At 40.5% G+C, this 20,380-nt stretch overlaps 2 protein-coding genes across 6 annotated transcripts in view; both read left to right on the forward strand.

The window, feature by feature from the left end:
- YAF2 (YY1 associated factor 2) overlaps positions 1 to 10,320 on the forward strand; it is a 37,209-nt gene extending 26,889 nt beyond the window's left edge. For all 3 annotated transcript variants that reach the window (XM_042468287.1, XM_042468288.1, XM_042468289.1), the window contains exons 3-4: positions 962 to 1,114; positions 7,499 to 10,320. In XM_042468287.1, coding sequence (XP_042324221.1) covers positions 962 to 1,114; positions 7,499 to 7,736 — 391 coding nt within the window. In that variant the 3' untranslated portion in view covers positions 7,737 to 10,320. The remainder of the gene's footprint in view (positions 1 to 961; positions 1,115 to 7,498) is intronic.
- An 8,032-nt stretch (positions 10,321 to 18,352) lies between these two features.
- GXYLT1 (glucoside xylosyltransferase 1) overlaps positions 18,353 to 20,380 on the forward strand; it is a 28,159-nt gene continuing 26,131 nt past the window's right edge. The window contains exon 1 of one of the 3 annotated variants that reach the window (XM_042469178.1): positions 18,353 to 18,734. In XM_042469178.1, the coding sequence (XP_042325112.1) occupies positions 18,526 to 18,734 (209 nt within the window). In that variant the 5' untranslated portion in view covers positions 18,353 to 18,525. Of the gene's footprint in view, positions 18,735 to 20,313; positions 20,346 to 20,380 lie in introns of those variants that run through there. The other 2 variants (XM_042469180.1, XM_042469181.1) reach the window with 2 other exon arrangements.

A 20,380-nucleotide genomic window follows, 5' to 3' on the forward strand; every position in this document is an offset into this window, starting at 1 on the left:
AATGGTAGATTGGGGCTGCAGGGCTACTGCTGAGGTTGCCCTGGCCCCAGTCCACCGCGAAAAGGGGCTGGTGCAGGCTGCCCCTTCAGTTAACTGAAGACAAAGCAGCAGTACGATATTAAGTGAGGCTGGTAAAGAGTGAAACAACAGATCTTGGCTCACACTGGTCAAGACAGAAGGTGTGTGGGAAGTTTTGCTAGCTTTTTTGCCTGGTAAAGTTTTAAAATTTTAAATGCCCTCTCTCATTGGGAGAAGAACTGGGTTGTTGGCATAGTTAAGGAGCCCAATCTGTTCCCCTCTGGAGACAGTAACCTTAGGTTCAGAATATTCAAAACTATCTCCAAAACCTCTGTCCATATTGTGTGCTGGGGTATTAACATGTACTTCTGCTAATGGAAACACTAGCAGTAGTGGACAGAGTTGGAGCACTGGACTGAATGCATGCTTCATAGCTCGTAGAGCTTGTTTCTACTAGTGGGATATTGCTTCCCCCATATCCTAATCTCTCTTGAAGCCAGAAGATCTCGGGTCAGGATTGCTTTACTCCTCTCAACAGGCATTTGCATAAGTACACGATTACTACACAAGAACTTTGTTGATTTGATAGTTAATACTTTTTCATTGTTACAGTCCTCTGAGCTTCGTAAGTTAAATATCCCTTAGGAGAATGCTGGGACATTACTTGTCCAGGTTTTTCCTTGAAACTTCTGCCATCATTCCATTTTGATCTTGCTTGACTAACACACTTTGGTCTTCTACATTTACACCTTCTTACACCTGTAGACATTAGGGGACCTTCCTGGCTTCAGAATCTTAGCATTCTTTAGAAAATGAAGTGTATGTACACAAAAATATAATCATGGTTTGGTGTTGAGTTGGATGTACTGCTAACTGTATATTTAGAGAAATGAATGCAGTTAAATACTTCAAAATTTAAGCTTTCATATATGTGTATACACAGGAAACCTCGACCTGTCTCTCAGCTCGTTGCGCAGCAGGTTACCCAGCAGTTTGTGCCCCCTACACAATCAAAGAAAGAGAAAAAAGACAAAGTAGAAAAGGAAAAAAATGAAAAGGAAACTGCTAGCAAAAAGAACAGTCATAAGAAAACCAGGTAAACTTTGATATTGTTTTGTACTGTTTAGAAAATATTACAATATTGTGATCATCATCCACCTGTAAAATTCTTAGAAAAGAGTATTAAATGTTTTGTTACTCAAATTTATTTTTATGACATTAGGTATGACATCCTGAGCAATCATGAGGAAGTGTGTGTAATATTAATACTGTTTCATTATTGTCTTTAGGACTCATGGTTAATGATCATATGGGAAAGATCCACTCAATTTGCCCTACACTCATTGCTGTTATATTTAAGCATGTGTCAGTAATAATGGATTGTAACATGCGGAAGTAGTTCTCACATAGCTGCGTGGATTTGTAGAGAATCAGATATCCAGCGCCGTGTATTTGTTGCTGGACACACAGTGCATTTATCTATACATGGGAAAATGTATGTATATATAGTTATGTTGTTAGATTTCTTAAAGTATTCCACATATGATTTTTTAAATTACCCCTCCCCCCTGTGAAATCCAGTATTCATAAACTTTAACATAGATTTGTAGAAACATCTAAAACCAGGACATGTTTACCTTTCTCTTGAAATTCAGGACATGAAGTCTGCCTTATAACAGTGACCATTTCAACAAAGAGCAAACCAAGTCACAGATGGAATATAGTTTTTGGATCTCTCTCTTCACATTTTTCATGCGGTTTCAGAGTGAGGAAAAAGTTATTTACAAATTAAATCTGAAAACTGGATGGTTTCTACTTGTATTTCAGCTCTTTACACGATTCAGATATACTCAGATGAGGGGGAAATTTCAACTGGCAGCTAGAATGTATCTGTAATTTCAGAATGTTAATTTTGCCTATTTGCATACACTGTATATATGGTGTAAACAAGATTCCAGCTTCACCATGTTATTTTATTTTCTATATTGTGCATGATCCCAGATGAATGGGCTGGAAATGATCACTGTCTTAGACAAGGGACACTGATGTACATAAGCCACATGTGGCAATCCCCCAAGTGACAGACCACAGGTGGTTCAATTCATTATTTAAATATAATTGGGAGAGGCCTATTTTACATCAAAAAAGCATTTGCTAGAAAGGGGAAGCAAAAGTCCATTTCAGTGACAAATTGTGTACCTCCCATAGTGCCTGGGGGCACAACTTGCTATTTAGAGGATGACATTTTGAGGGTGGCGCACTAAGGACAAAAATCACTCCTGGTTCCTCAGAAGCTGCCCGCTCTCCCTTAAATTTACATGAGTTTATGCATGTCACAGTAGACAATACTGTTCTGAGACCACCACAATACAGTTTCTGAGACAAACAACACACTCATGTCTTAAGTGTGGCTAATGAACTATGATTGATAACTATGGCGGGATACAGACCGCTCAAAAGGGCGGTCTCCTGCTGCCCTCATTTGTTGCACGAGGGAGCCGCAGTGGACAAACCGCGCGGCTCCCTCACACAACAAAAAGAAGCCACAAAAAGCGGCTTCTTTCTGCGGCGCCATTATGACGCCACAAGGCACCAATGGTGCACTTGCAGCGCCATAATGGTGCCGAGATGTGCGGATGCTAGGCTTCCATCACATCAAAATGGCAGCGCCCATGTGTATAGGGTGCCACCATTTTTACGCCGTCGTTACATGCGAGGGACAAGACGCGTCAGGAAGCTCCGCTCCTTGCGCGTAACAACGCCGCCCAATAGGGCCTGTCTATACAGCGCCTATATATTGTTTCTGGTCTCCATGACTCACGCATCCCATTTGTGTGAGTTCACAGATGACTGCCTGGAAAGATCACATTTACAGCTAAGTAGCCTGTTTTGACTCCATGTTGGAATATGAATTTCTACCATCAGTTTTAAGTGCATTTAATATATTTGCCAGAAAAAAACTACAATAAGTTTTTTTCTGGTAGGCACTATTACTGTACCACTTTATCTGGTAGGCACTATTACTGTACCACTTTATCAGAAATTGGTCATTCTTACCTCGCATTCAATGTCAGGTCACATGCATTTTTCACTTACACTCCTAGAGGAAATGACTGAACTGTTGTTTAAAGACCATTATCTGATTTTGCAATCTTAGTCTTCATCAAGGCTGGGGAGTTGGAGGTTCTGCTAGGGACTCATCCTGAAAGCCAGAGATTATGTTTACTACCTGAGAGAGCCATGAATAAGATAGTAACTGCCCTAAAGAAGATGCCTGAGTTCCATATTCACTAGTGGGTGAAGCAGACAGGTGGCAAGGAGCGGCCTGTGGCTGCTTCAGCTGCACCCGGCCCAGGACCACAGTGACTGCATGGCATGCTCTCAAACGAGGTCACCACCATATTCCTGGTGCTGGCAGCCGGCAGGAGTGGATTAAATCCGCTCCTGAAAGGGCTGGCTCTTGCTGGCTTGGTGTTACCTTGCCATGACTTGCAGCTGCTTTGGGGGTGTGCATCATCTAAACACCATGCCTCCAAAGCAACTGGAAGCCATTTAATTTGGTCCATCTGTTTTGGGCATAGAGCTCTTTACTACGTGCTGCAAACTAAATGGGCAGGACAAAGCTGTTTTGGTATTCTAACTCCAGCTTCAGGGAATTATTTAATTCTGCATTCTCTGTGCAACACAGGAAAAGGGACTTCTAAAGAAAATAATATTTGATCCGACATCTAACACTGTATAATGGCTGCTACATAAGTGATAGTGGCCTATATACCATTGGTAGCTACTATAAACTTCGTGCAATTGCTTTCATATATGTAAATGGCTATAGTCTACAGAAAAGTAAAACTAAAATGATCAGCAGTATCACTTCCCTTACACTTATCTTCATGGAGGACAGCATTATAATTAAAAGTCAAACTATTGGGGCGATTTAGTTTAATGCAGGTATGGGCAACTGCTTTGTTTATGTGTAAGGCCCCTCCATGGGCCACGTAATTGTTTTGAGTGCACCAGAAGTGACATCATGACAACATTTTGGCTGATTTTTGTGTTGGGACTGAGGGATGGTAAAGGTAAATCATTGCATTTGAAGTAGCCTGGGTAGTTTTAGTCTGATTTTAGATGCTCAAAAATCAGCAGAAGCAATTTAATAAATCCTTTTAAAGGATTGGGGAACTTTGAGGTTCACCAAGGAGCTTAGAGGGCCCCAAAGGTCCACTTGTGGCCTTCATTCTTCCCTCCCTTTTTAAGATGAAAGCTAGGGAGACTAAATAGAAAGTGCTATAAAAATTTTTCAATTGTGCAAGGGTATAGTTAAGACATTTTTCTCTCTCTTGAATAGTTTAGAACTCAGGTTCATCCACTGAAATTCATTGGTAAATTTTTTACATACTAAAAGTCAATTCATACATTTCACTGCCATAAGGTGATAGTATGGACCTTATCACACTAGCGAAATCTCACTAAGAAACGGGATTTAAAGTAGATTTAAATTTTAAAAACTCGACAAATGCCAGAGTGAAATAATGCAAAGATAAAGCAAAGACAAAAGGGACAAAAATGGCAACTTTTTACTTTTGGGAAGTTTTGAAAGTAAAAAGCTGCCATTTTTGCCCCTTTTGCTTTCGCTTTATCTTCACGTTATTTCACGTTGGTAGTAACGTCGTGTGATAAACTTCCCACATTTGTGGGGTTTTTTTCTAATTTAAATCCCATTTCTCAGCAGGATTTCCCTAGTGTGAGAAGGTCCTATGATAAGTAGCTAAGGCCCAAAACAGGCAGGCCAAAAGCGCTGTGCCAGCGCTGAAATCTCTGGAACCCTAATACATATGGATGGCGCCATCTTTATGTGGTGCCGTCCATACATGGTGCATGTACGTGATGCAAATTCAAATTCTTTATTACGGTCAAAGACCAGGTGCGTGATGCAAGTGTGGTGCTGTGTCTGCGCCGCCAGGCACTGCATTTGCGTCTTGGACACATCACAGTGCACTAGTGGCGCACTGGTGACATTGTCCCAGTGCACCAAAAAGAACCCAGTTTTTCCAGGTTCTTTTTGGTCCGGAGAGTCGCCGCCCAGTTTGGCTTTGGGGCAGTGTGGAGAGCCCCTAAGATGACTTTAAAGAAGGATAGTTATTCTTCATGGATTCATGGAGGATAACTTTATCAGTAGCTGTTAGTAATGACAGTACCCTGGTTCAGATGTAACATGGCTTTTTAAGCAAAAATGTACACCAGCCTTGTGTCTGTTCCTCCCCCACTGCAGCTTCTCTCCTCCTTTCTCATGTGCCACAATTAAAAATGTTCTGGCCCAATTAATCTAAACCAAGTCAGACATGAAATGAAATTGGTTAATGAACTCAGAAGGTTTTCAATTGTAATATGCCAGAAACAAGAGTGGAAGAACAATACAGGCAACAAGCCTTTAGTTTAATAAACTGAGAAGTGTTACACCTAAAATGGGTTTATATGGAACCTGTATGTTCAGAGGCAGTAAGCTATTAAATACCATTTCTGGAGAACAACATCAGGGAAAAGTTTTCAATTTTACTTTGCCTGTGGCTTTCCAAAGAAATATTTAGATGATCATTGTGCACAATGCTAGTTGGTGGATTATGGTTTGATACAACAGAGCTCTTACAATATCATCTCCAGAGTTGTATCACTTTGAGCCTGTACAGACTGACACTTTGTGCCAGCCTGCAGGCGAACTACGGCTGAACTAGGGCGGAGCATGCACACGCTCCAAGCCCTAGTTCTGCTGCCTGGGTGCCATCTTGGAGCATGCATGTACATACGGGGCGCGCTATGATGACGTCCCTCAGGCTCAGCACCCAAATGGCACTACATACAAAGGGCTTCAACATGGTGTGCGAGCGCACCAATGGCACCCCTTCGGGTATGCAAAAAGAACCTGCCGAGAAGCGGGTTCTTTTTCGTCCTTATAGAGGTCGTGGTATCTGGTTTCTGCTGCCTCAATCCGGGGCAAAAAACAGACGGCGTTGAGCCGTCTGTCCGTCAAGCCCCATAGTCTGGGACTTGCCATCAGTACTGGACTATAGATACTACATATCATAATAGTGACCCTACTTGGAGCTTCCCCACATGAAAATAACTTTCAGTGGCAGCGGCTACAACTGTAACATAGCAGCAAGTTGTGAAAAGAAAAAGGTTAAAGACAACATACCATGTTCTTTCCCCCGTTTTCTCTTTTTGATGTCCCTCCCGTATTCTTTAATGTGATGTCTCTTGAATGATGTCTTTAGACTATTCTTCATCCCACTATGCCCATCAAATGTGCTATCCCCATGTTTTGAGAACAATTCACAATGCCTATTTGGATTGTACTTGTTTTTATTAAATATTTTACTGTTAGTGAAAGTTTTATCTGTTTCCTTATATCCACAATATTGATGAACAATGTTTTCATAGGCTATGAGGATCAAGCTGTAACTCATTGGTTTGCATATATAAGATCCCAGGATCAGTACTTGACTTTTTCAGTTATAAAATTTCTGGGAACAAGGCCAGGAAAGGCATCACCTGCCTGTGAAATGAGAGGGCTGCTCATGATCCTTGTAGATAATGTCATACTAGATGAGTGATCTTACTGAAAGGCTGCTTTTTGAATCCGTCTGAGATCTGAAAATATGTTTATAGGTAAGGAACTGAAAGCACATAACCAAGCAACAAACAAAGAGGAGACATGTTCCACGTGCTCTAAGATGATCAACTGTTTATTCAGTGTTTTAAAAGCCCAGCACATTTCCACCACTCTAGGGTGGGATACAAACTGCCGCTTTGCGGCGCTTCCCCGCTGCCGCCGTTTGCTCCACGCGGGATCCGCAGCAGCCAAACCGCGCGGCTCCCGCGCGGAGCAAAAAAGAAACTCCATTTCAGAGCTTCTTCTTGCGGCGCACTTATGAGATGTCATCGTGGCGCCGGAGGAATCGGCACGTCATAGGCGCTTTTTTTTTTTTTTTTTTTTTTTTTCCAGTACATAAAGATGGTGGCGTCCATGTAGAAGGGGCGCCGCCATCTTGTACGTATAGGATACGTACTAGGGTTAGGGGGGTGCGGAAGCACCGCCCCTTCCTAACCCTAGTACGTATCCTATACGTACTATATGGCGGTTTGTATCCCGCCTAGGTTTCTTCCGCAAGGGCCTTCAAAAGAAATCACTGGAGTTGTGAACACTCTCCAAAATACAGGACCATAGAGACAGAGATAAGTTTATCTCTATGGGCCTGTATTTTGGAGAGTGTTCACAACTCCAGTGGTTTCTTTTGAAGGCCCCTGAGAAGGCCTGGTGTGGCTGAAACATGTTGGGCTTTTTAAACACTGAATAAACAGTTGGCCATCTTAAGAGCACATGGAGCTCGTCTCCTCTTTGTTTGCTGCTAAAAATATCTTTAAAAGAGGAGATGAGTTATTATTTTTAATTACCTACTTAATTTGATTGTTTATATTGTTTTAGGCCCAGGTTGAAAAACGTGGATCGAAGTAGTGCCCAACACCTGGAAGTTACTGTTGGTGATCTAACAGTCATTATTACAGACTTTAAAGAAAAAACTAAGCCACCACCTGCTTCCAGTGCAGCTTCTGCAGATCAGCACAGTCAGAGTGGTTCTAGTTCTGACAATACAGAGAGAGGAATGTCCAGGTCGTCTTCACCTAGAGGAGAAGCCTCGTCATTGAATGGAGAATCTCATTAAAATTTATTTCTTGCAGTTTCTTTAGTCTTTCCTCTCCAGAATTTGCAAATATACACAACTTCTGCCAACAGTTACCACATTTTCATGACTTGTTACCCACCATGCACGATTTGTATGTTTACTCCAATATGATTTATGCTGTTTTATACAAGTAAAGTGCAGCAGTGAAATTAAATTTCACTGCCATATGAAAAACATTTTCAGATCAACTTTTTAATCTGCATATAAAAAGGTGCCATGAAAATGTGGTTTGAATGTTCTTGATGCAGTGTTACTGGTAAGTCCATTTTCACATTTAGTTTAGTGAATTCTAACACAGCTCTTGGATTCTATACTATTGGCATGTACTGAATTAAATTTTTATAACATAGTTCAAACTGCCTAAATATGTATTATTTGAGAATTGTGAAACATAGTTATATGTATGCAAGTCAAAGATCAACTTAATCAACTATTGCTGCAAAAGACTTTTCGTAATGATTATCTTTAAAACACCTGCTGGTACTTGGTGTGGTTGAATAGGAAAAATGTTATTAAATAAAACGTTTGTATGAATTTTTGCCAATGTCTGACACACTTTACTAGATTACTGTTACAAATTATATTGCTGGCTTCTCCATTATTTTCCTCACACATTTAGAACATTTCTTGTAATGTTTACAAGCAAAAAAAAAGAGTAAATTGTTACAAGCATTAACTGTTTAGCTTTATAATTCAAGTATAGTACTACCTTGTCCTTATACACTGGTATTCTATGTTAAGGAACATTAATTTGTTCTCAAGTTATTAGGCTTTTTTGTTTTATTTCCTCTTAATCTGGATTTTATACCTAACTACTATTGATACCTTAAAATTCAAAATTAATACTGTTCCACTAGGCTTAGCCATCTTTCCTTCACCCAGAGTAGTTCAGTGTTAAAGTGATATATCAGTTCAGCTGCAGGCTGGGATCCAAAGAGGCTCTTACATTTGTAAAAGAGTTTTAGTGCAAGCTTGCGGTTTCCCTTTTCTTCTTCAGCCATGTCTCTTTGCACTGCATCAGAGACCATTCCCAAAGATCTCCTGAGTCTTGGAAGTGGGCAGTGCAGAGGACTGCAGCTAGAAGAGGTAAGCCTTGGAAGCCGAGTTTGTGCGTGAGCATGTGTGCGTGTGTGTGGAAATTCCCTGTGCAGCCTTTTGGATCCAGGCCAATGATATTAAACGTTGCACCAGAGTGAATAAATAAGCAAGTACTGTAGTGTGTATATATAACATTTGCTCCTATATCAGCCTTTTTTTTTTAAATAAAAGATCCTTTATTAAATATTATAGAATAAATCATAGGAAAAATGCAGTTCTTTCTTTTTGATATAGTTGTGAACATTTATGCATTTTAGCAATATATAGATACAGAACAAAAAAAGATTTACAGTCCCCTTCGGTATTATGTAAACTTTCCAATAAAATATTTTTATGAGTATAGGTTTTCCAGTTTTGTTTACAATCAGTTTAAATGTTTGGATGCACCAATTAAACAACCATTCATTCACTAGAAATATAATAAGAAATACATTAGGAGGGAAGATGGTTTGTAACACTAAAAAGTGTTTTTATACATAAGTGTGCCAACCAAATTAAGGGTGCTTACAGCTCAGAATGTACATTCGGTTCTAAAATGATGCTGTTTCCTGGCCTGCTGTCCTAACAATTCAGAAATCATTTATTATAACTGACCGCACAATCCTATGCATGCTTAGTCAAAAATGTCCTATTTGGTTCAGTGAGATGGCAAGATAAAATTTTATGTGACTGCAGTCTCTCACTGTAATCCTTTTAAAAGTTTTGAATCTGCAACCTGATGCTACAGCCTTTATAAGGTATGAGCCCCATGGTGCATATGAACTGACTTTTAAGTAAACAAGCTTAAAATTGCACCACACAATTATTATTTGCATCAATAATGAAAGCGTCCTAATTCATTCTCCTCTAAACTTGTTATGTCTTCCTATTGCTCCGTTACTTGCTCGCATCAGCATCATATAACCATTCTTGAAGATGCAGACTGACTCAGTAGGAATGGCTCCCTTTACTATTGGGCCATCAGCAGTAAGGACACTAAAAGAGCAAGAGAAGTTATCTAGTCAAATTATATATTTGAGGTTCTTACTTCAGGCTGTAATCTTATTCCTACTATTCTGGGAATATGTCCTGTTGAAGTCTGTGGAATTTAAATAGGTAGAATTGGGCTGTTAAAGTTTCTACACACGTCATCCAGTTATTGGTGCAAGAAGCACCATTCCCATTCTAGCAAAGAATTCACTTTTCCTCTCTGAAAGTATTTATTTTGAAACCAGTATAAAACAATAGGGTGGAAATTTTGGTAATAACTCTAACCTAAAAATATTAAGTATAACAGCCTTTCATCTAGAATATTGGAATTTTGTAGCCCCTGACAATTGTGATGTTTGCTGATTTCTTGTAGTAATGTATTTTTCTGTTTTAAACTGCAGTACTTCTACAGGCACAATGGTACTGTCTATTTTGTACGATGTTAGTTGTAAAATACACATAGTTGCATAAAATGAGTCTGATGTGATATCTAAAACTTGCATACCTCATTTCTTGGTGTTACTCTCCAAAAAACACCCAATGCTAACAAGGATATTTGAACAAACTACTACTGACATTGTTAAAATAAGATGCTATGAAACAGAATCTTCTTGCTTGGATTTCAACACCTTCTAAATAATATGTGTCAATATTAATATTGCTTTTTAAAAGCAACATTGAGAACAATACAGAAACTACAAAAATTAGTTTCCCCCTAATAATCAGGATATTAGGGTTTTTAAAAAAAATGAATTGCCTCACAGTTATCCCATGCATTGGAAAAAATGCTAGTTGAAAAATGTCTAGTAAGGAAAAAAGTAACTTCTACATGCTTCACAGACAAAAGGGTAGAGTATCCAGTTATTATATTTTCTTCATGTTTATGGGAAAACCAACTGGGAGACTTTGGGTAAGCACACTCAGGAAGGCAGTGGCGAACCTCCTCTGAATAAATCTTGCCAAGAAATCCTAGGATAGGGTTGCATAAGTTATAGTCAACTTGAAGGCATATAACAAAAACATCTGGGAAACTCACATTTCACATTAAGATCATCATCCTGTTTTGCTTAGTATAGTTTACACTGAATGGAAGTGGCTCCCCAGGATTTCTCACCCTACTTAGAAATAGTAGAGATGAAACCTGGACATGCAAAACACATGCTGCAACACTAAGATATGGCAGGTTTTTTATCTTGATTTCTTAAAATCAAGAATACAGTTTCTTTATTTTTATAATGACCATCATTAATGCACTCCCCAATCATGAATACTACCCAGGTTATCTGAACAAGCAACTTTAAGGATGTAACTAAATGTAAAAGCGGCAGCAAACATAATTTCCCAATGAATCTTTGTATTGGAGTCTAATTTCACCTTTTAACATATCACCCAATTGCACGCCCTAAGGGAAAACATATATTAAAGGCAAACTATGCTGAAGAAATAATGAGATTCTTTAATACGCTTTAAAGAAGAATGGTGGCATATTAAATATAGTGAACTTTTGAAAATATTTCCATAGTGTTACAGTATTTCCCAGTCTTAAAAAAATACTCCTTGGAAGGAGAATTTGACTAATGTCATGATTCTAAATAAAACATGTGTTAGAGTGTGACTATTTTCTCAATACAGTGGTGCCTCGGGTTATGAAATTAATTCGTTCCGTGGCACCGTTCGTAACCCGAAAAGCCTTCGTAAGCCGAATTGCCATAGGCGCTAATGGGGAAAAGCCGCGATTCCGTGCGAAAAAGCCGAAAAAAGCACCAAAAGTTTTTTCGTAACCCGAAAAAACATTCGTAACCCGAAACAATGTTTTCCTATGGGATTTTTTCGTATCCCGAAAATTTCGTAAGCTGGGTATTTCGTATCCCGAGGTACCACTGTTTATACTAATGACATTTTATCTGAGAGTTGTATTGCTGTTGACATAGCAGTGTTAAAGGTACACTGCAAAAGGCTATCAAATCAGCTGGAACTGCCTGTGATTCTGAGTAATTTGGAGGGGGGAGTACAGTTTATGCTGGTTAGATAACCTGCAGCATAAAAAGGAACTGGGGAGGAGGAGAAATATAGCAACATCTTTAAGACTAAGTGTTGTTGTTTTTTATTTTAGCATGATCTTTCATTGATATAAAACCACTTCTTCCAATGCAGTTCAGAGTATTAGTTTCAGGTTAAAAAAGCATATTTATACAGTTGTGAGAGTGGGATAGAATGAGAAGTTCTGGAATGGCAGGAGGAGTGTTCTCACAGATATCATATGGGGTTAAATCCAAGAATAATGGATTGCTCTACCTGCAATCTCGAGAATGTTAATAAGATTCAGAAAGATGCAATCATACTGTATCAACCATACTGTATCACCTTTGAAAATGTATGGCAAGGGGCTTGATTTGGACCTTTCTGGATCCTATTATATTCTATCCCACTCCCACAACTGAACAAATATACTTTATAGCAGAGTCCTTAATATCACTCTGTACTGTATCTTGAAGAACTAGGTTCATAGCCACAAAAGCTCACATTAAAATAAAAATCAGTTTATCGTAAAGGTGCCGCTACATTCTCATCCTTCCCCTCCAGTTGAATTAAAGATACAAAGCTACTACACCATCGGCCATTCAGTGTTGTAAGAATATATACTGTACTGTGGAGATGAAATCAGTCAAATTATAGATTTTAAATATTTTTGTAAGCAAAGATTACCAAATGGAGTAAATCATTTGCTGATACATACTGAAATAAAGCTGTAAAATGATGATGATGATGATGATGATGGATGGCTGTTGGCCCAATAAAGTCTTATTAGTTAGAAAACAGATTTGGGCTATAATCCTGTTAGCCAATGTAACCATCCAGGCATAAGTAGCAGTAATATAGTAATAGACATATCATGGTTGAAAATACGTAGTGTGGTAGGGAAGCGGGAATAACATAGGAAGCTGCCTGTATCAAGACAGAAAGCTGCCCTGCTTGCGGCTTCCAAAACATTCAGTGACTGATAGAACAGCTTTCTGTGGAAACAATGATGCCAAGGTATGTTTAACACTGGCTAAAGGAGAGTTATGCTGGCAAGAGGATTCCAGCCTTAAAGTTTACAACAGTGGTAAGTATAGAATTGCCCTGCCATTGCATACCATACATTTGTGTTCATTATGTTTACCACTGTTGAAAGACCTTCTGTCAAAGGTCTATTTGCTTTTCATAGCTATCAGTTTATGGATATATGCAGTGTCTAGAGTGACAAATGACCACTGAATAATATCTCAGGAAAATTATGCAGTATACAAGCGGGAATTATAAGTATCATTTTTGTTGGAAGGGGTATTAGTTCACTTCAGGAACTTCACTTCACTACTAGGAAGCATTTGAACCTACATTATCGGGATCAGAGGGAAAGGCCTGCTTTTCGCAAACATCTTCACCTAGCATATATGAGAAGTTCATACATTTTAAAAAATATTTTTGTTTTCAGAATGTATTGAAGGGTAGTTGAACTTTCAGTGGAGCAAGGATGTGGAGAAAGAGTTCTTTTGTAGTCTCTTTTTAATTGTGCATCTGACTAATTGCCACAGCATGCCAGTCTGATGAGATGATGCAAGCAAGTCTGGATTTACTGGAGAGGAACAATTATTTTCTATAAGCAGAACTCATCATACTTAGAAATGTTTCTGGAATAAAATCTATTTTGTGGCATGTTAATCCAAAAGGTACTGTACTGTTCACCAATTTATATGTTGTAAGAATACAAAATGATTTGCATTACTGAACAAGTTTATGTAGGATAAGGTACCTGTATCTCTATTTGCATGATGATATTATAAAATGAAGGGGTCAGCTTTAATGCATCTTAGATATGAAGCAGATGGCCAATAAAAAGCAGCCTCTGGCTGTGATCATGTTGGGACCGTAGTGACTGCAAGGCTTACTTCCAAAGTGGGCCGCTGCCACAGTCTCAAGCCTGCCTTAGCCAGAAACTCGGCGCAGTTTCTCACCGCTTTGGGGGTGTGCATCATGTAAATGCCAGCCCCCAAAGCGTCCAGAAGCCGCTTTATTTGGCCTGTGTGTTTCAGGCCATAGACATCCCACAAAGTGATCAAATTAAAAAGAGGTATTCATCCCTTTTTTGTTTTTGTTTATGCATTAAATTCAAAGTAGCATCACTTGTCTCTGCTACTGACTTCAAGGAGGGAAGATTGCAATGTGATCACTGTGACCAGCTGGTCTTTCTTTCCAACCAGCAACAAAGATTAATGAGGTGGAGTACGTAACAAAATACATTGCAAGTTGTGCATAGTTACTATTAACTTGAATTTCCATTTTCCCAGATTTGTTTCTTGTACCTCTATGGAAGACACATCTGAGAAGAAAAAAAAAAAAACTTGTCATGTTGAACTGCCTTTAGTCCCCAGGTTGGCAATTATGAGGGATTAGGGAGCTACTTTGCCCTGCCCAGGGAATCCTGGAAAGCTGCCCAGACCTCTTAAAAAAGAAAGAAAGAAAGAAAAGGCAGGCAGGCAGGCAGGCAGGCTGCCTCTCATGAAATGTCACCAAATGGCTATTGATATCTAGTATAAGTGAACTTTAAAGTCACTTCTTATTTTGGGGCCTCAAACAGCCCAGGGAACCCAGCAGGCAACCCCTGCAGAGCCATATGGTTAAAAAACAAATTAAAAATAGACCACAAAACAGCCCTTGGGAGCTAGATATATCCTGCACTTTCTCCATCCCACTGAAGGCTGTTCTATTTGGAGCAGCTTCCATACTGCATGCTTAAAACAAATGAGAAGTTAGCAATTATATTCACAGGGATGGCCAAAACATTTTACTTGTCTAGATGCTGCTGTCTTGTAGAATACAATCGGCTCTCAGTATCCATGAATTCTTTATCTATGGATTCAACTATCCACAGCTTGAAAATATTTTTACTATATATATAAATTTCAAAAAGAAACCTTGATTTTGCCTCCTTGACCTACTCAAGAAGGTCAAGGAGGAAAGTGCCAAGGTAGGGTTAATGCTCAACATTTTTTAAAAAATGACCCTGGAAAATCTACAAGAATTTATCCTAGCTAACAAGAAAATTAAAATAGTAAAAGATTTCCCATGTTTTGGATCAAATATTGATCTGAATGGAGACAGCATTCAAGAAATCGGAACAATACTAGGATTGGGAAGGGTAGCTACGACAAGATCATAAAATGTAAAGACCTAAGTCTTGACACTAAAGTGAGGATTATCCAAGCCACTGTATTCCCCATCATCATGTACAGAAGTGATAGCTGGACAGTAGAAAAAGCTGATAGGAAGAAAATCAACTCTTTTGAGATGTGCCGGAGATGAGAATACCGTAGATGGCCAAGAAGACAAACAAATGGGTTCTAGATCACACCTGAACTCTCCCTGGAAGCCAGGATGACTAGAATCATAGAATCGTAGAGTTGGAAGAGACCACAAGGGCCATCCAGTCCAACCCACTGCTGTGCAGGAAATCTCATTCAAAGCATCACCGACAGATGGCCATCCAGCCTCTGTTTAAAGACCTCCAAAGAAGGAGACTCCACTACACTCTGAAGGAGTGTGTTCCACTGTCAAACAGCCCTTACTGTCAAGAAGTTCCTCCTAATGTTGAGGTGGAATGTCTTTTCCTGCAGCTTGCATCATTGCTCCGGATCCTAGTCTCTGGATCAGCAGAAAACAAGCTTGCTCCCTCCTCAATATGCATCCCTTTAAGTATTTAAACAGGGCTATCATATCACCTCTTAATCTCCTTTCTCCAGGCTAAACATCCCCAGCTCCCTGAGTCGTTCCTCATAGGGCATGGTTTCCAGACCCTTCACCATTTTAGTTGCCCTCCTTTGGACACGCTCCAGTTTCTTGATATCCTTTTTCAATTGTGGTGCCCAGAACTGGATACAATATTCCAGGTGGGGCCTGACCAGAGCAGAATAGAGTGGCACTATTACTTCTCTTGATCTAAACACTATACTTCTATTGATGCAGCCTAAAATCGCATTGGCCTTGTTAGCTGCCGCATCGCACTGTTGTTGACTCATGTTCAATTTGTGGTCTACTTGGATTCCTAGATCCCTTTCACACGTAGTTTCGTTCAGCCGGATGTCACCCATCCTATATCTGTTCATTTCATTTTTCAGCCCTAAGTGCAGTACCTTACATTTCTCTGTGTTGAAATTCATTTTGTTAGCTTTGGCTCAGCTTTCTAATCTATTTAGGACATTTTGAATTTTGATCCTGTTCTCTGGGGTATTAGCTACTGCTAGTTTGGTGTCATCTGCAAATTTGATAAGTATGCCCCCAGTTCTGTCATCCAAGTCATTGATAAAGATGTTGAATAGCACTGGCCCTAGGACAGAGCCCTGTGGGCCCCCACTGGTCACTTCTCTCCAGGATGAAAAAGAGTCATTGTTGAGCATCCTTTGGGTTCAGCCAGTCAACCAGTTACAAATCCATGTAACAGTTACTTACTTTGGCCACATCATTAGGAAAAAAGAATAATTAAAAAAGACAATGATCCTGGGAAAGGAGGAAGGCAGCAGAAAGAGGAATACAGTACCACATGACAGGCACTCAATTAAAGAGGACATGGGCCTGAATTTATAGGGTCTGAGCATAGAGGTAGAGGATAGGGATCTTAGAGATGTCACATCCACAGGGTTCATCAGTTGAAGATGACTCGAGGCAGGGCACTTAACAAAAACAACATGGCAACCCCTTCCCACAAAGGTTTTCACAGGGTGACCAGATGCCCTCCTTTTGCAGGACATGTCCTCCATTTCAACCTTTTGTTCAGGGGGAATTTCAAAATTGTCTCCATTTTGAGCATGGCAAACCAGCTTGAATCTTGTATTTGAAGATGAGTGAGTGAGATTGATCCCCCCCCCCCCCCCAATTAAAAGATTACCCTGGAAATTCCTGGGACCGGTGGCAAAAACTCCTTTTAGATGACAAATATAAAAGAGTTACTGACGAAGTGGCAAAATTCCTAGTGTCAGCAATAAACACTCGTAAAGCCACCATACAAAATTAATGATACTTAGGCCCCCGAGGAAAGGAAGGGTCAGAAATTCAGTTCACAAAGAAACAGGTAAAAGTAGTTCCTTGACATGTAGTTAAATAAATATGAGAGTGAGCCTTCAGTGATGTAAATGGATTCAGGATTTACCATTAGGCTGACTTTGATTTTAACAAACACAGTGAATAGTTTTATATAAATACTGGGAAATTTTAATGCAGTTTTATCCATTTAAATGTACATTATGTGCCGTAATGTGTTTATAGTATTAATGTGTTTTAATTCCTTTTACTTGCCTGATGATTTGTCAATTGTAATAAAGGCTATGGATTGATTGAAATTATATTTAGATGAGACTTTCGAGCTTCTGTTTGGTCATGTTTGCCATTTTTTCTTGAATGTCCTCGATTTTGAGCGCACCTAGGAAGCCTGGATTTATATTTTATATATGTCTTTTTAACTTTAGTTTGGTCATATCCTCCCTTTTTCTTGAATGCCCTCCATTCTGAGCACATCTAGCCCAGAGTAACATTTTACATGAGTGCTTTGAACCTTTATTTGATCATATCCTTTCTTTTTTTGTGAATACAGTATTCTCCATTTTGAGCATGAATAAGCCTGGGTTTATATTTATTTGGCCATGTCTTTCCTTTGTCTTGAATGACCTCCCTTTTGAGCACAAACAGCCTGAATTTATATACAAGTGTTTTGAGCTTTTATTTGGTCATGTCCCCCCCTTTTTTCCCCTTTAAATGTCCTCCATTTTGAGGATGACTAGGAAGCCTGGGTTTATACTTTATAGGAGTGCTTTGAGCTTTTATTTGGCCATGATGCCCCCCTGCCATTTTTCTTGAATGCCCTCCACTTTAAGCCCGGATTTATACTTTATATATGAGTCCTTTGAGCTTTTATTTGTCCTTTTTTTTCTTGCCCTCCATTTTGAGCACGGCTAAAGATGAAGCCTGGATTTTATAAAAGTGCTTTTGTGTATTTAATTTGGTCATCATGGTTTCCTTTTCTCTCTTGAACGCCTTCCCTCCTGAGTAGGGAAGCCTGGATTCATATTTCACGTGATGAAGTGTTTGGGTCGCTTTTATTTGGTCACTTATCCTCCCTTTTTCCTTTCTTTCTCGCCCTCCATTTTGAGAAGCCTGAATGTTAGTGCTTTTCACATTAGCTTTCGTTTGGTCATCATGGCCTCCTTTTCCCCCCCACTTTGAGCACGGCTAGATTTACATCTTGGTCGCTTTGAGGTCCCTTATCCTCCCTATTTTATCCCCCTTGCCCTCCATTTTGTGGCGCCTGGTCCTCCTTGGCGCTTGGTCTCTCTGAGGTAAAAGCGGGCACCATTTTCATCACATTATGAACTGAAGGCCTCGGCCTTAATGCACCACTTTCAGGGCCTTCCTTCAGGGCTACTCCTCCTCCTCCTCTTCGCCATCTCCACCCCTTCCTTCCTTCCTTCGCCGCCTCCAGGGCTCCTCCTTAACCGGGCCTAGTTGCCTCCTCCTTCCCTTCTCCTCCTCCTCACTCCCTCCGCAGCCTTCCAGCCCGGCTCCGTGGCCTAGTGAGCGGCTGAGGAGGGGCTTCTCTTCCCGGCTAGGCCCCGGCCGTTGCCCAGCGCAGCCGCCGGGGCCTTGCGGGAGGAGGACGAGGAGAGTAATCATAATGCGGCGCCTGGTGCGAGTGGCCTTGCTCTGCCTGGGCTGCGGCCTCTGCTCGCTCCTCTACGCCTTCAGCCAGCTGGCCCTCTCGCTCGAGCAACACCGGGGCAACGGGGCTCTGCCCCTCCGGAGGCAGCTGGGCCAAGAGGAGGAGGAGAAGGCGGGCTGGCCCCAAGATAAAGGGAAGCCGCGGATGATGGGGAGGACGGAGAGGTATGATGGACTGGCCCCATGAGTCTGGGGCGATGCGGACTGAAGGAAGGGAAGGAGGAAAGCCCGCCAAACTCTCTCTCAGAGAGGATAACTTAAGACTTTGAGACTGCTTCAACTGCTAAGAGATACTGGGACTTGTAGTTCATTGTGGCGCCAGAGCTCCCTCTGACAGAGAAGGTTAAACGTCTCACGAAACTACAGTTCCCAGAATTCCCCAGCATTGAGCCAGAGCACTTAAAGCAGCCTCAAACTGGGTTGTTTCTCCACCGTGTTTTGGACCCGAGTCGACCCCTGTCATGGAGTGCTTTCTTAGAAGGCTTCTTCAGGGATGCCTTTTTTTTTAAGACTGAGAGAGTGCAGCCCAGGATTTGAACCCAGGCCTCCAGAGTCAGAATGCTGAAACCACTTGGCTGGCTCCTGCCAGACTCCCTTCAGTTTGGTTCCCAATACTGTGCCCTTTTTGAGAGGGGGTTTTGGTTTTCTTTTTGGACTTCAGCTCCCAGAAGCCTCAGCCACGTTGGCCAATAGTCTGGGGTTTGTGGGAGATGGAGTCCCCCCCAAATCCCCTTAAAGAGCACAGTTTGGGAACCACTGAGATAAAGCCTATTAAAATGTACACATTTCCATTTTTAAAAAATGATATTTTATTATAGTATTGTTAGGGGGATGGAAGTAATAGAATGTATTTAACATGTGTTATATTTTGTATTGTGTTTCATTTGATATTGTAAGCCGCCTCAATCCTGCGGAAGAGGCAGAATAATAATAATAATAATATGGGGCTGCTCCAACTGTCCCTTTTCTGTACTCCTTTCCAGCCAGCATGACATGGCCGCCTCAGTGGTCTGCTTCACAAGGATATACTACTACTACTACTACTAATATTTATATCCCGCCTCTTTGTGCAACACAACTGGGGCGGCTTACACGTTAAAATACACCATCCCAAGGTGTGTTTGTGTGCACCTTCCTTCCACTTGTCGACTTAACAGTGACCGCATGAATTTCACAGGTTTTTTTCTTATTAGTGCATAAATAATTATTAGTACAAAGGCCATAAGTAACAACAATCCTATATGTGTCTACTCTGAAGAGGACCACTGAGTTCAAGGGGATTTTTCCTTTTGGAATTTGTATGCAAAGGGATCTATCTTGTAGCACCTTTGAGGCTGAGGGTGTAGCATAAACCTTCGTAGACTTGGGCTGTGTCCGCACTGCAGAAATAATCCGGTTTGACAACACTTTAACTGCCCTGGCTCAATGCTATGGCATTCTAGAAATTGTGCTTTTGTGCGACATTTAGCCTTCTCTGTCAGAGAGCTCTGGGGCCACAGTAAATTACACTTCCCAGAATTCCATTGTATTAAAATTTAGAAGCTACTGTTCCTTTGAAGAAATGCTATAGAAATACAGAAGAATGTGAACTGGTCACCATAAAGATGCCCCGATGACTCCTTTTTGGTACACATTCACATGGGAAATCTGCTGGCTTGAATCAGTTACTGGAAATGGTCATAAGTATTTTCCACAGTAGAAAGAATTTCCTTTAAACTGAGAAAACAAAAATTACCGAGTTGCTCCCTGATGACACAAGATGAATGGCTTTGGGATGTAGGTTTTTTTACATTTATATATGTGTTACATAT

This window comes from Sceloporus undulatus, chromosome 5 (genome assembly GCF_019175285.1).
Source record: "Sceloporus undulatus isolate JIND9_A2432 ecotype Alabama chromosome 5, SceUnd_v1.1, whole genome shotgun sequence".
In the NCBI taxonomy this organism is placed as follows: Eukaryota; Metazoa; Chordata; class Lepidosauria; order Squamata; family Phrynosomatidae; genus Sceloporus; species Sceloporus undulatus.